Below are 15000 nucleotides of genomic sequence, written 5' to 3' on the forward strand. Positions count from 1 at the left end.
ATATATATATATATATATATATATAGTATATATATACGTATATATATAGTCTATATATAAACATATATATGTTATATATATATGCATAATATATATATATATATATATAATATATATATATATATATATATATATATATATATATATATATATATATATACAGGGGTGGCACCAAAATCAGAACTACTCGGTTTCTCAATAATCCTACTGACTACTATGGACCACAAGCTGTCCTATATAAACCTCATCTATAATCTGTGGATTGCATGCTAATTAGGTTAGACTACGCATGCCTTACTCCTCCCCAAAACAACCAAGAATTTACTTATCTATTCATCTCATTAATCTATCTATTTTTGCACCGATATTCAGCATTATAAGAATTATTTCAAACAATAGAAATGTAATACAACAGAACTAATGGATGAATATACGTGGAGCAAGTAAGACAGGTTAGGTGTTGTGCAAATAGGCCTAAGTTCCTATATTAGGTTAGGTTTCATAATTATCATTATTATCAAATGCCAAGCTACAACACTAGTTGGAAAAGCAGGATGCTATAAGCCCAGGGGCCCCAACAGGGACAATAGCCCAGTGAGGAAAGGAAAATAGCAAAAATATAATATCTTAAGTACAGTAACAACATTAAAATAAATATTCCCTATATAAACTATAAAAACTTTAATAAAACAAGAGGAAGAGAAATTAGATAGAAGGGTGTGCCCGAGTGTACCCTCAAGCAAGAGAATTCTAACCCAAGACAGCGGAAGACCATGGTACAGAGGTTATGGCACTACCCAAGACTAGAGAACAATGGTTTGATTTTGGAGTGTCCTCCTCCTAGAAGAGATGGTTTAGCCAATCTTAGCCTGTTGAAAGTTAACCTATTCTTTCTTGTGCTCCATAACTAGATATCACGATGGGTTAAAATACTCTAAGTAAATACATATTTGATACTACTCTGACAATGATGATGGTGATGATAGTGACTACGATAGAACTGTCGGACTTACAATGATGGTGACAAATTTGGTGATGGTACTGTAAAGGAAAGTTATGAGTTGTCTCATGGAAATAATGATTTGGGTAGAAAATCACGATGAGATGATTACCTAAATCCGAACGATGATGATGATGATTATGAAGATAATGATCGATGACACCTGAAATCAAGTCAATTAGTACAATGAAAAACATGAAAGTAATAGTGATCCGAAAAATAGATGATGAAGACACATGTGAAGACACCGTTGAAGGTATCAATGGATGTCACGGGGATGGGTACAGTATAACACGAAAGGCCAGAGGCAAGGCAGAAGATGCTTAGGTCACTAGGGCATGCTAGGTGGGTATGGTTAAGCTTAGGGTATCATCAGCCGGGGTTAATATTACCTCTGTTTTCCACCGATGGAGGCATCTCGGCCATGACGCTTCTGGAGAACAGAAGGGTGAAGGCGTCGTCGCTGTCCGAGTCATCTGTAACGAAGACTGATATGGAGATCTCGGTTAGCTTGTTTCGTGTAATCCTAGAGCAAAGCAGAGCAAAAGCCAGCGTTTATTTTTTACTGAACCCCTTAGTGAGAGAGAGAGAGAGAGAGAGAGAGAGAGAGAGAGAGAGAGAGAGAGAGAGAGAGAGAGAGAGAGAGAGAGAGGGTGGGAGGGGGTTCAGAAAGGCATAAAAAAGCTGGAATTATAGGAAGCTGTTGCTTAAATTCAATATTTTTTCTTGGGTAAAAAAGATAGGTTTTAAAGTTTTTGTTTGACGAGTCAATCTTCAGAGATCAGTGTATGTCTGGGGGAGGGGTAGGGGGTTAAGAAAGGCATAAAAAAGCTGGAATTATAGAAAGCTGTTGCTTAAATTCAATATTTAATCTTGGGTAAAAAAGATGGGTTTTAAAGTTTGTTTGAAGAGTCAATCTTCAGAGATCAGTGTATGTCTGAGGGGGGTAGGGGGTTCAGAAAGGCATAAAAAAGCTGGAATTATAGGAAGCTGTTGCTTAAATTCAATATTTATTCTTGGGTAAAAAAGATAGGTTTTAAAGGGGTTTTTTTTGAAGAGTCAATCTTCAGAGATCAGTGTATGTCTGAGGGCGGTAGGGGGTTCTGGAAAGCATAAAAAAGCAGGACATCTAGGTGATTGTTGCTTGAATTCAGTGTTTATTCTTGGGTAAAAGAAGAAAAAATATGGGTTTTGAAGTTTTTGTCTTGCAAGTCAATTTTAAAGAGGAATTGTTGATCAGTGTATGTCTGAGGAGATCTGTTAGACTATTTGGCTGTAAATAATGAATATTAAACATTGTATTTATTTAACTACTTCGAATCACAAGAAATCTAACTACTTCAAGGTTTCAGGATTCTTTGTATTTTTATAATTATTGCACAACAAATGGTCACAACATATCACTAATTTTGAAAAAAAAAACTCACTCTACATCGTATCAGCATTATCCAGTGATATAAATTATTTATTATTGTTCTTTTATTAACACAAGTGGTATTGGTTACTTGATTAAGTTTAAATAAAATGAATTTGGCCAAGTGTACCTTTAAAGGTTTGAAGGTCGCTCATGAATGGCAGGGGCAAGGGACAGTGACATTGCCCTATCGAGTAGGACAATGTCCTAGAAACTGACCATATGTACATATGATCAGCGCCCAAGACCCATCTCCACCCAAGCTAGGACCAAGGAGTGCCAGGCAATGGCTGCTGATGACTCAGCAGATAGACCTATAGGCTCCAACAAACCCCCCATCCTTAGCTCACAAGGATGGTGAGCCAATACCCATCTCCACCCAAGCTAGGACCAAGGAGTGCCAGGCAATGGCTGCTGATGACTCAGCAGATAGACCTATAGGCTCCCACAAACCACCCATACTTAGCTCACAAGCATGGTGAGATTGCATTGACCAAAGAAACTAACGAGTTTGAGCTGGACTCGAACCCAGTCTGGCGTTCAGCAGTCAGGGACGTTACCACATCGGCCACCATAAACTTATAACCGATTGAAGTGAATCAATACAAGATATGGTTTGGAGTTAATTAGTGTGTCTGTATGTCTGCCTATTGTTGAATTACAATGAATTAACACAATTAACGTACAATTAACCATTCTAGCTTTAGACATCTAAGAGCTGTGCCAAGATAAAAAGTGATTCACTTTTTTTCCATAATCTTTAATCAATCATGCAAGGAATTTCTGACATCATGCCAAATAGGATTGATAAATAAATCAAACTTAATACCGATCAAGGCCATTAAAACTGTGTAAAGATAAAACTTTACAAATTAATTATATCACATTCGAAGGAAATCGTAAACCCCCACCCCCCACAAAAAAAAAAAATAAATCATTCCAGGAATTTCTGACATTATGCTAATTAAGACTGATACATAAATCAAACTTAATATAGATCAAGGCCAATAAAACTGTGTTAAAATGAAACTTTAAAAATGAATTATATCACATTTGAAGGAAATCGTAAACAAAAAAAACAAATAAAAATAAAACTTAAAAAAATATGTTACTTTCGCAACGCAAAAAAATCTCCTAAAAGATTCTTAGAGATAAATGTTTATTACACCTCGTATAATTTCAAATATTTAATTCTCGGTTTTTAGAACAGACCATAAATCAAAAAGATTAATTTTAGCAAGACTGAGAGAGCACGTTACAACAATTAATGATTATTTACGAGACATTCGAACGGTACTTCTTCATTGAATCTTCTTGTTTACATTTTTTGGGGTGGCAAAACTTCTAGACGAATTGCGGTATTTCTCAATATTTACTTCTTTAAAGACCACTTTCTTATTGTAAAATTCCACAATACTTGTTTACGACGACAACGAGGAAGTTATTTTCTTGCAATTGAAGTAAATATGAAGAGCGAAATGTCACAGACAGATTGATGTTTTCCAGTTTTTGCGCGAAAATGAATTTGGCGGCAAAACTAAAGACGATCAGTGGGGATTTATAAATCTGGGTGCCAGGAAGGTCATTCTAGTTCCATGTGCAACATAGGGAAATCCCTGCAGTTAACGTATAAAGGAAATTCAAATTTAAAACATTTATTGATACACATTAATTGCTGCTACAGCCACCAACAAAATTCAATATAGTCCAGGCAATAAGAATTGTAACAAAAAACAAATTCTTTAAATAAATAAAAAAATATATACAAAAGAAAATGTTACACTAAATAAAAATCATATTAAACAAAGTTTAAACAAATCAATTATACTATTTCCAAACTATAAAGCAGACTTTATACAAACCAAGAGTTGATTGTGAGTATAAAGGAAAAGTTAAGAAACTGAACAGAATTCTAATATCTACGACTTCCGAACTCTTAAAGACCAATTATTAACAGTTTGAGACCTATCAGGAGATGGCCTGTGTCTCACACGAGAGCTGTCAGCTGTTATCAAGAATCTGGTCATTGATAGGCTGCTAATTGGTATCTTTTTTTATGTTGTTCTTGTTGCTTGAAGCAGTGGACAACAGGGCGAGTAGCCATGAGCCTTTTAACTAGGGTGTGTAGCCATGAGCATTTTAACTAGGGCGAGTAGCCATGAGCCTTTTAACTAGGGTGTGTAGCCATGAGCATTTTAACTAGGGCAAGTGGCCATGAACCTTTTAACTAGGGTGTGTAGCCATGAGCATTTTAACTAGGGCGAGTAGCCATGAACCTTTTAACTAGGGTGTGTAGCCATAAGCATTTTAACTAGGGCAAGTAGCCATGAACCTTTTAACTAGGGTGGGTAGCCATGAGCATTTTAACTAAGGCAAGTAGCCATGAACCTTTTAACTAGGGTAAGTAGCCATGAGCCTTTTAACTAGGGCAAGTAGCCATGAGTATTTTAACTAGGGCGATTAGCCATGAGCCTTTTAACTAGGGCGAGTAGCCATGATTCTTTTAACTAGGGCGAGAAGCCATGAGCATTTTAACTAGGGCGAGTAGCGATGAGCCTTTTAACTAGGGTGATTAGCCACAAGCCTTTTAACTAGGGCGAGTAGCCATGAACCTTTTAGCTAGGGTGAGTAGCCCTGAGCCTTTTAACTAGGGTGATTAGCCACGAGCCTTTTAACTAGGGCGAGTAGCCATGAAACTTTTAACTAGGGTGAGTAGCCATGAACATTTTAACTAGGGCGGGTAGCCATGACCCTTTTAACCAGGGTGAGTAGCCATGAACCTTTTAACTAGGGCGAGTAGCCAAGAGCCTTTTAACTAGGGCGAGTAGCCAAGAGCCTTTTAACTAGGGCGAGTAGCCATGAGCCTTTTAACTAGGACGAGTAGCCATGAGCCTTCAACACATGAAATATAAGAGCCTTTAACTCATGAAATATGAGAGGCTTTCTCCCGATTTTGATTAGCCTTTTTATCTATTCTGAGTGACTTTGAATGGTTACTCTTCCAAGTTGAATATCTAAGAATATATTAATTTATTTACTTCATTGTGTCACCGAAATCTTTACGAATTGTAATGATTATGAAAAGCATGATATTATTATTATTATTATTATTATTATTATTATTATTATTATTATTATTATTATTATTATTATTATCACTTGCTAAGCTACAACCCTAGTTGGAAAAGCAGGATGCTATAAGCCAAGGGGCCTCAATCAGGAAAATAGCCCAGTGAGGAAAGGAAACAAGGAAAAATAAAATATTCGAAGAACAGTGACAGCATTAAAATAAATATTAATTATTAGGGATTTCATAAAAGCGACTTATCAAGATTGTACTTTTTCTTTTTATCAAGGTAGAAGTTGATCAGATTTTCTTTTTTAATTTCTACAGCAGATATAGAAAGAAGTGAAAGGGTCTTCCTAATCAAGCAGTTGAATCAGTGGAATGATCTTCATAATCCGGCATCTGAATTGGTGGAATGGTCTTCCTAATCAGGCAGTTGAATCAGTGGAATGATCTTCATAATCCGGCATCTGAATTGGTGGAATGGTCTTCCTAATCAGGCAGTTGAATCAGTGGAATGATCTTCATAATCAGGCAGCTGAATTGGTGGAATGGTCTTCCTAATCAGGCAGTTGAATCAGTGGAATGATCTTCATAATCAGGCAGCTGAATTGGTGGAATGGTCTTCCTAATCAGGCAGTTGAATCAGTGGAATGATCTTCATAATCAGGCAGCTGAATGGGTGGAATGACATTCCTAATCAAGCAGTTGAATCAGTGGAATGATCTTCCTAATCAGGCAGCTAAATTGGTGGAACATCAAAAGTTGAAACTTGCAGCGAATGTTTTTATGTTGAACAGGCTGACATAGATCTCTTTTCATAGTTTATTTATGAAAAATCTATTTTAATGTTGGTACTGTTCTTGAAATATATCATATCAGTTGCTCCTTACTTCTCTTGTGGTTTATCTATTTCCTTATTTCCTTTCTTCACATGGCTATTTTTCCTAATTGGATTCCTTAGTCTTATAGCATCCTGCTTTTTCAACTAGGGTTGTAGTGTGGCTAATAATAATAATAATAATAATAATAATAATAATAATAATAATAATAATAATAATAATACTGCTGCTACTACTACTACTACTAGTAATAATAATGATAATAATATGGCTGCTAGTACTACTATTACTACTACTACTACTCAAAATAATACTGATAACAATAATAATAATAATAACAATACTACTACTACTACTACTACTACTACTACTACTACTAATAATAATAATTACAATAATAATAATAATAATGATACTACTACTACTACTACTACTACTAATGATAATAATAATAATATTAATAATAATAATGATACTGCTGCTGCTACTACTACTACTACTACTACTACTACTACTACTACTACTACTAATAATGATAATAATGCTACTACTACTACTACTACTACTACTACTAATAATAATAATAATAATAATAATGATACTACTACTACTACTACTACTACTACTACTACTACTACTACTACTAATAATAATAATAATAATAGTGATAATAATAATGATATGAAATACATTTTCTTTTTCATTTTCAAGTTTGGAAACCAAATATTCTGCAGATCTGCAACGACAACAAAACACTGAGATTTAGAGTCAGGACAACATTTATTTATTACAAGCATATTTCCAGAACATGCTTTTCTAAAACTGATAATAATATAGAATCTAGCTCATCTATGGATAGGATTTTAAAATCATATAATTAACTTTGAAACTTGGCAAATCTGAATTTAACCAGAGGTTATGAATTGTAATTTAGTCGGTGTTTCTATATTAACAATTCGCTTGACGTTTTTCTCATGAAGAAATATCTATAATTAATATATTCAGTTACATATCTCGTAACCAATTAGAAAAAATAAAGTTATCCGCGCCCATCAAACTTATAAAAGCCTTCACCACTAATAACGATTAAGAAAAAAAAAATAATCATGATGAAAACATAGCTGAATGAAGTATTTAACAAACAACATACGTTCTTAAAATAAAACTAATAATTTCATTGATATAAAAACCTACAAACCTTCTTCAGCAACGAGTCAGAAAGTCTTAATTAAACTTCCTAATTCCGCCAACCTTTCGAGGCATTCATTAAATTCTCCGTTAACGGCCTCGCCAAACCAGGAATTTCTGACGCTGTACAGGGAAAGGTCTGGGCAAAGAGAATGTCTGGTCTGGTGACTCTGTGGTCATTGCCACCTGGCAAGAATTTCTAGCTGCCAAGGCTTCTAAAACCCGGGTTTACCATTCCCGGCAAGGATTGCCTAATCATGGACTGTAATTACTCGCTACTTGTACTATTGCTACTGCTACTAGTACTATTTTTCGTTGTGTGATAGCCTAAGGAGTTTATTTTAGAGAGTAGTTATGTACCATTGCCGCCAGACAAGAATTTCTAGCTGCCAAGGCTTCTAAAACTTGGGATTACCATTACTGGCAAGGACTGCGTAGTTTGCCTAGTCAAGGACTATCATTACTCGCTACTTGTACTATTGCAAATGCTCTTAGTACTATTTTTCTGCTGTGTGATAGCCTTAGGAGTTTATTTTCAAGAGAGTAGTTATGTACCATTGCCGTCAGACAAGAATTTCTAGCTGCCAAGGCTTCTAAAACTTGGGATTACCATTACTGGCAAGGACTGCGTAGTTTGCCTAGTCAAGGACTATCATTACTCGCTACTTGTACTATTGCTAATGCTATTAGTACTATTTTTTGCTGTGTAATAGTCTTAGGAGTTTGTTATAGATAGTAAAAGTAGGTATAATCAAGTCTCTTCACTCGTAATAGCTGAGTGCAAGAAAAGAAAGTCAAAGACGAAGAAATTCAAGTGTTTGTGTAGATTGATATGAAGATAAAGTGATAGTGATAGACACTTTATATCATTGCAGAAGGAAGAGATGGAGGAATATAGGGATAGGGAGATAGGGGTATGCAAGAAGGGAAGACATAAACATATCATTCAAGAAGTGAAAGATTTACAGAGGCAAACGAAGAAATACAATGGATTAACAAGATATATATATATATATATATATATATATATATATATATATATATATATATATGTATATATATATATATATATATATATATATATATATATATATATATATATATATATATATATATAAAAGATATGTTTATGATTGGGTGAGAATATTTACTAGTGACAAGAAATGATATAAAACTAAACTTTTTTTTTAATAAAAACATAACTAAATATTTTTCATGAAATTCTTCCAACCTTCATGAATAAAATGAAAATATAAAAGATGTTTTTAATATTTTTTTTTTTGGGGGGGGAAGGGAAACTACAAAGTATTTCATTCTAATACTTTTAACACTTCTGAATAAAATGCAAATCAAGAAAGCAGTTTTTTTTCAAATGTTTTAACTTTTCTGAATAAATATATATATTTTTTTCAAACTTTTAAACTTTTTTTCTGAACCAAAATAAGAAAACAGATTTTTTTTTCGAGTAATTTAAACTTTCCTGATATATATATATATATATATATATATATATATATATATATATATATATATATATATATATATATATATATATATATATATATATGTGTATATATATATGTGTGTATATATATATATATATATATATATATATATATATATATATATATATATATATATATATATATATACACAGTATTTATATACTTGTTTTTCATAAACTTTAATCTTATTTCTAACTGAAAGAAAATTCTAAAAAATATATATTTCCACTACTTGAATTTTTTTTTCTGAAAGAAAGGAATATTAAAAAATCAATTTGGTTCAATTTTATACAAATCAAAAAATACAACGTCTCGAAGGTCTCTCATAATTATAGATTCAAAATCAAGGAAGAGCTTCCAACCGTAAAATATTATTCAATCTTTTTTTTTCTATTTTTATTTTCGTTTACTCTTTGCCTTGCAAACAAGGAAGAGATCTGTTGTTGCATGCAACATTCGGACGAATGAAAAACAAAAGAGTAGATATTCTAGACTATATTTTTTCTCTGTCTTACTTCAGGTTTTGTATTCTGTTATCTCTATTCTTATTTCTTTAATTAACAAGAGTGGTAAAATAAAGTGTAATTTTAATCGGAAATTCTCCGTAAAAATATAGTTCTCATCCGTATTTGCAGAAATACAGGCGACCGTAATATTCACCATACATTGTTAATATCTTTTACGAGTTGGTGACCGTAATATCAGTCTTTGACGTCAACATATCCGTAAATTCCTAGCAACATTTATTCCAGGATTTTCACCCTTTTTTACGGCAATTTTTTAAACAGGCTTCCTATTTTTCTACCTACCGTATATCCACTATTATTAAATTTATTGCTCCAATCATTTATCCAGACTTATTTTTCTCCCTACCGTACCCCAGAAAGTATTTTTTTTTTTTTTTTTTTTTTTTTACAATTCAAGTTTTCATATTACTGTGCTGTGATTAAATCTGTCTTTATTTTGTATTATGTAACCAAACTTTTTCATTGTTTCTTCTATCGCATATAAATTTTAATATGTCTTTACTTTCAAGTTCTCATATTCAAGTTTTTATGTTATCAACCCTAGCCTCACACTATTTGAATAATTTCTATTATTTAACCTATGTATACCTACAAAAGAATCAGATAAGTTCAATTAAAACATTTTGTCGATATAAAGTAACCCAGCTTATCTTTGCAGATATATTTTCAAGAATAGAACAATATAGAAAAAAAGAACCATTACTCTTTCTGAGGGAGCAAGTGTTGGAGAAATGAGAAGCAATACTTATTTACTAGTACAGAAATAGCTGGAGAAATGAGACGCAATGCTTATTTGCTAGTGTAGAAATGGCTGGAGAAATGAGACGCAATACTTTTTTGCTAGTATAGAAATGGCTGGAGAAATGAGACGCGATACTTTTTTGCTAGTATAGAAATGGATGGAGAAATGAGACGCAATACTTATTTACTAGTACAGAAATAGCTGGAGAAATGAGACGCAATGCTTATTTGCTAGTGTAGAAATGGCTGGAGAAATGAGACGCAATACTTATTTGCTAGTATAGAAATGGCTGGAGAAATGAGAAGCAATACTTTTTTGCTAGTATAGAAATGGATGGAGAAATGAGACGCAATGCTTATTTGCTAGTATAGAAATGGCTGAAGAAATGAGACGCAATACTTATTTGCTAGTAAAGAAATGGATGGAGAAATGAGACGCAATACTTATTTGCTAGTATAGAAATGGCTGGAGAAATGAGAAGCAATACTTTTTTGCTAGTATAGAAATGGATGGAGAAATGAGAAGCAATACCTTTTTGCTAGTATAGAAATGGATGGAGAAATGAGACGCAATACTTATTTGCTAGTATAGAAATGGCGGGAGAAAAGAGACGCAATACTTATTTTCTAGTATAGAAATGGCGGGAGAAATGAGACGCAATACTTATTTGCTAGTGTAGAAATGGCAGCAGAAATGAGACGCAATACTTATTTGCTAGCATAGAAATGGCTGAATAAATGAGACGCAATACTTATTTGCTAGTGTAGAAATGGCAACAGAAATGAGACGCAATACTTATTTGCTAGCATAGAAATGGCTGAATAAATGAGACGCAATACTTATTTTCTAGTATAGAAATGGCGGGAGAAATGAGACGCAATACTTATTTGCTAGTATAGAAATGGCTGGAGTAATGAGAAGCAATACCTATTTGCTAGTATAGAAATAGCTGGAGAAATGAGACGCAATACTTATTTGCTAGTGTAGAAATGGCTGGAGATATGAGACGCAATACTTATTTGCTAGTGTAGAAATAGCTGGAGAAAGACGCAATACTTATTTGCTAGTATAGAAATGGCTGGAGATATGAGACACAATACTTATTTGCTAGTATAGAAATAGCTGGAGAAATGAGACGCAATACTTATTTGCTAGTATAGAAATGGCTGGAGTAATGAGACGCAATACTTATTTGCTAGTGTAGAAATAGCTGAAGAAATGAGACGCAATACTTATTTTCTAGTATAGAAATAGCTGGAGAAAGACGCAATACTTATTTGCTAGTATAGAAATGGCTGGAGTAATGAGACGCAATACTTATTTGCTAGTATAGAAATGGCTGGAGAAATGAGACGCAATACTTATTTGCTAGTGTAGAAATGGCTGGAGATATGAGATGCAATACTTATTTGCTAGTGTAAAAATAGCTGAAGAAATGAGATGCAATACTTATTTTCTAGTATAGAAATAGCTGGAGAAAGACGCAATACTTATTTGCTAGTATAGAAATGGCTGGAGTAATGAGACGCAATACTTATTTGCTAGTATAGAAATGGCTGGAGTAATGAGACGCAATACTTATTTGCTAGTATAGAAATGGCTGGAGTAATGAGAAGCAATACCTATTTGCTAGTATAGAAATGGCTGGAGAAATGAGACGCAATACTTATTTGCTAGTGTAGAAATGGCTGGAGTAATGAGACGCAATACTTATTTGCTAGTATAGAAATGGCTGGAGTAATGAGAAGCAATACCTATTTGCTAGTATAGAAATGGCTGGAGAAATGAGACGCAATACTTATTTGCTAGTGTAGAAATGGCTGGAGATATGAGACGCAATACTTATTTGCTAGTGTAGAAATAGCTGAAGAAATGAGACGCAATACTTATTTTCTAGTATAGAAATAGCTGGAGAAAGACGCAATACTTATTTGCTAGTATAGAAATGGCTGGAGTAATGAGACGCAATACTTATTTGCTAGTATAGAAATGGCTGGAGTAATGAGACGCAATACTTATTTGCTAGTATAGAAATGGCTGGAGTAATGAGAAGCAATACCTATTTGCTAGTATAGAAATGGCTGGAGAAATGAGACGCAATACTTATTTGCTAGTGTAGAAATGGCTGGAGATATGAGACGCAATACTTATTTGCTAGTGTAGAAATAGCTGGAGAAAAACGCAATACTTATTTGCTAGTATAGAAATGGCTGGAGTAATGAGACACAATACTTATTTGCTAGTATAGAAATAGCTGGAGAAATGAGACGCAATACTTATTTGCTAGTATAGAAATGGCTGGAGTAATGAGAAGCAATACCTATTTGCTAGTATAGAAATGGCTGGAGAAATGAGACGCAATACTTATTTGCTAGTGTAGAAATGGCTGGAGATATGAGACGCAATACTTATTTGCTAGTGTAGAAATAGCTGAAGAAATGAGACGCAATACTTATTTGCTAGTATAGAAATAGCTGGAGAAAGACGCAATACTTATTTGCTAGTATAAAAATGGCTGGAGTAATGAGACGCAATACTTATTTGCTAGTATAGAAATGGCTGGAGTAATGAGACGCAATACTTATTTGCTAGTATAGAAATGGCTGGAGTAATGAGACGCAATACTTATTTGCTAGTATAGAAATGGCTGGAGTAATGAGACGCAATACTTATTTGCTAGTATAGAAATAGCTGGAGAAATGAGAAGCAATACTTATTTGCTAGTATAGAAATGGCTGGAGTAATGAGAAGCAATGCCTATTTGCTAGTATAGAAATGGCTGGAGATATGAGACGCAATACTTATTTGCTAGTGTAGAAATAGCTGGAGAAATGAGACGCAATACTTATTTGCTAGTATAGAAATAGCTGGAGAAAGACGCAATACTTATTTGCTAGTATAGAAATGGCTGGAGTAATGAGACGCAATACTTATTTGCTAGTATAGAAATGGCTGGAGAAATGAGACGCAATACTTATTTGCTAGTGTAGAAATAGCTGGAGAAAGTCGCAATACTTATTTGCTAGTATAGAAATGGCTGGAGAAATGAGACGCAATACTTATTTGCTAGTGCAGAAATGGCTGGAGAAATGAGACGCAATACTTATTTGCTAGTGTAGAAATAGCTGGAGAAAGACGCAATACTTATTTGCTAGTATAGAAATGGCTGGAGAAATGAGACGCAATACTTATTTGCTAGTTTAGAAATGGCTGGAGAAATGAGACGCAATACTTATTTGCTAGTACAGAAATGGCTGGATAAATGAGACGCAATACTTATTTGCTAGTACAGAAATGGCTGGATAAATGAGACGCAATACTTATTTGCTAGTGTAAAAATGGCTGGATAAATGAGACGCAATTCTTATTTGCTAGTGTAGAAATGGCTGGAGAAATGAGACGCAATACTTATTTGCTAGTATAGAAATGGCTGGAGAAATGAGACGCAATACTTATTTGCTAGTATAGAAATGGCTGGAGAAATGAGACGCAATACTTATTTGCTAGTGTAGAAATGGCTGGAGAAATGAGACGCAATACTTATTTGCTAGTGTAGAAATGGCTGGATAAATGAGACGCAATACTTATTTGCTAGTATAGAAATAGCTGGAGAAATGAGACGCAATACTTATTTGCTAGTATAGAAATAGCTGGAGAAAGACGCAATACTTATTTGCTAGTATAGAAATGGCTGGAGTAATGAGACGCAATACTTATTTGCTAGTATAGAAATGGCTGGAGAAAGACGCAATACTTATTTGCTAGTATAGAAATGGCTGGAGTAATGAGACACAATACTTATTTGCTAGTATAGAAATAGCTGGAGAAAGACGCAATACTTATTTGCTAGTATAGAAATGGCTGGAGTAATGAGACGCAATACTTATTTGCTAGTATAGAAATAGCTGGAGAAAGACGCAATACTTATTTGCTAGTATAGAAATGGCTGGAGAAATGAGACGCAATACTTATTTGCTAGTATAGAAATGGCTGGAGTAATGAGAAGCAATACCTATTTGCTAGTATAGAAATGGCTGGAGAAATGAGACGCAATACTTATTTGCTAGTGTAGAAATGGCTGGCGAAATGAGACGCAATACTTATTTGCTAGTGTAGAAATGGCTGGATAAATGAGACGCAATACTTATTTGCTAGTATAGAAATAGCTGGAGAAATGAGACGCAATACTTATTTACTAGTGTAGAAATGGCTGGAGAAATGAGACGCAATACTTATTTGCTAGTGTAGAAATAGCTGGAGAAAGACGCAATACTTATTTTCTAGTATAGAAATGGCTGGAGAAATGAGACGCAATACTTATTTGCTAGTACAGAAATGGCTGGATAAATGAGACGCAATACTTATTTGCTAGTGTAGAAATGGCTGTATAAATGAGAAGCAATACTTTTTTGCTAGCATGGAAATGGCGGGAAAATTGCCAAATATAGATATGCAGTACACAAAAGTTATCACCATTTTTTTACTTATTTGCTTAAGAATTAATATTTCTTCTTAGTTATCTAAAAAATCTTACAGTAAAAGTAGATTGAAAGTTTAGATTTTACATTCTCAAAATGGAAAAGAAGGAAAAAAGGTATATTGTCAGAAGAGGTGAGAAGGAAAGATAAAGTAATTGCATTTTCAGAATGAAAAAGATGAAGAAATAAAGAAATTAAAATAACGAAAGAAAAAAAAAGGAGATCCAAGAAGTGAAT

The 15000-nt window shown here is 33.7% G+C and overlaps 1 protein-coding gene across 5 annotated transcripts in view; it reads right to left on the bottom strand.

The window, feature by feature from the left end:
* The window catches only part of LOC137628458 (uncharacterized), a 48194-nt gene that overhangs the window by 6901 nt on the left and 26293 nt on the right, over positions 1 to 15000 (bottom strand). For 2 of the 5 annotated variants that reach the window (XM_068359614.1, XM_068359612.1), the window contains exon 3: positions 1393 to 1476. The exons of 1 other annotated variant lie outside the window; for it this stretch is intronic. In XM_068359614.1, the coding sequence (XP_068215715.1) occupies positions 1393 to 1476 (84 nt within the window). Of the gene's footprint in view, positions 1 to 1392; positions 1489 to 15000 lie in introns of all 5 variants that reach the window. 2 more of the 5 variants (XM_068359613.1, XM_068359611.1) reach the window with 1 other exon arrangement.

The sequence above is a fragment of the Palaemon carinicauda genome, chromosome 36, assembly GCF_036898095.1.
Source record: "Palaemon carinicauda isolate YSFRI2023 chromosome 36, ASM3689809v2, whole genome shotgun sequence".
Classification (NCBI taxonomy): Eukaryota; Metazoa; Arthropoda; class Malacostraca; order Decapoda; family Palaemonidae; genus Palaemon; species Palaemon carinicauda.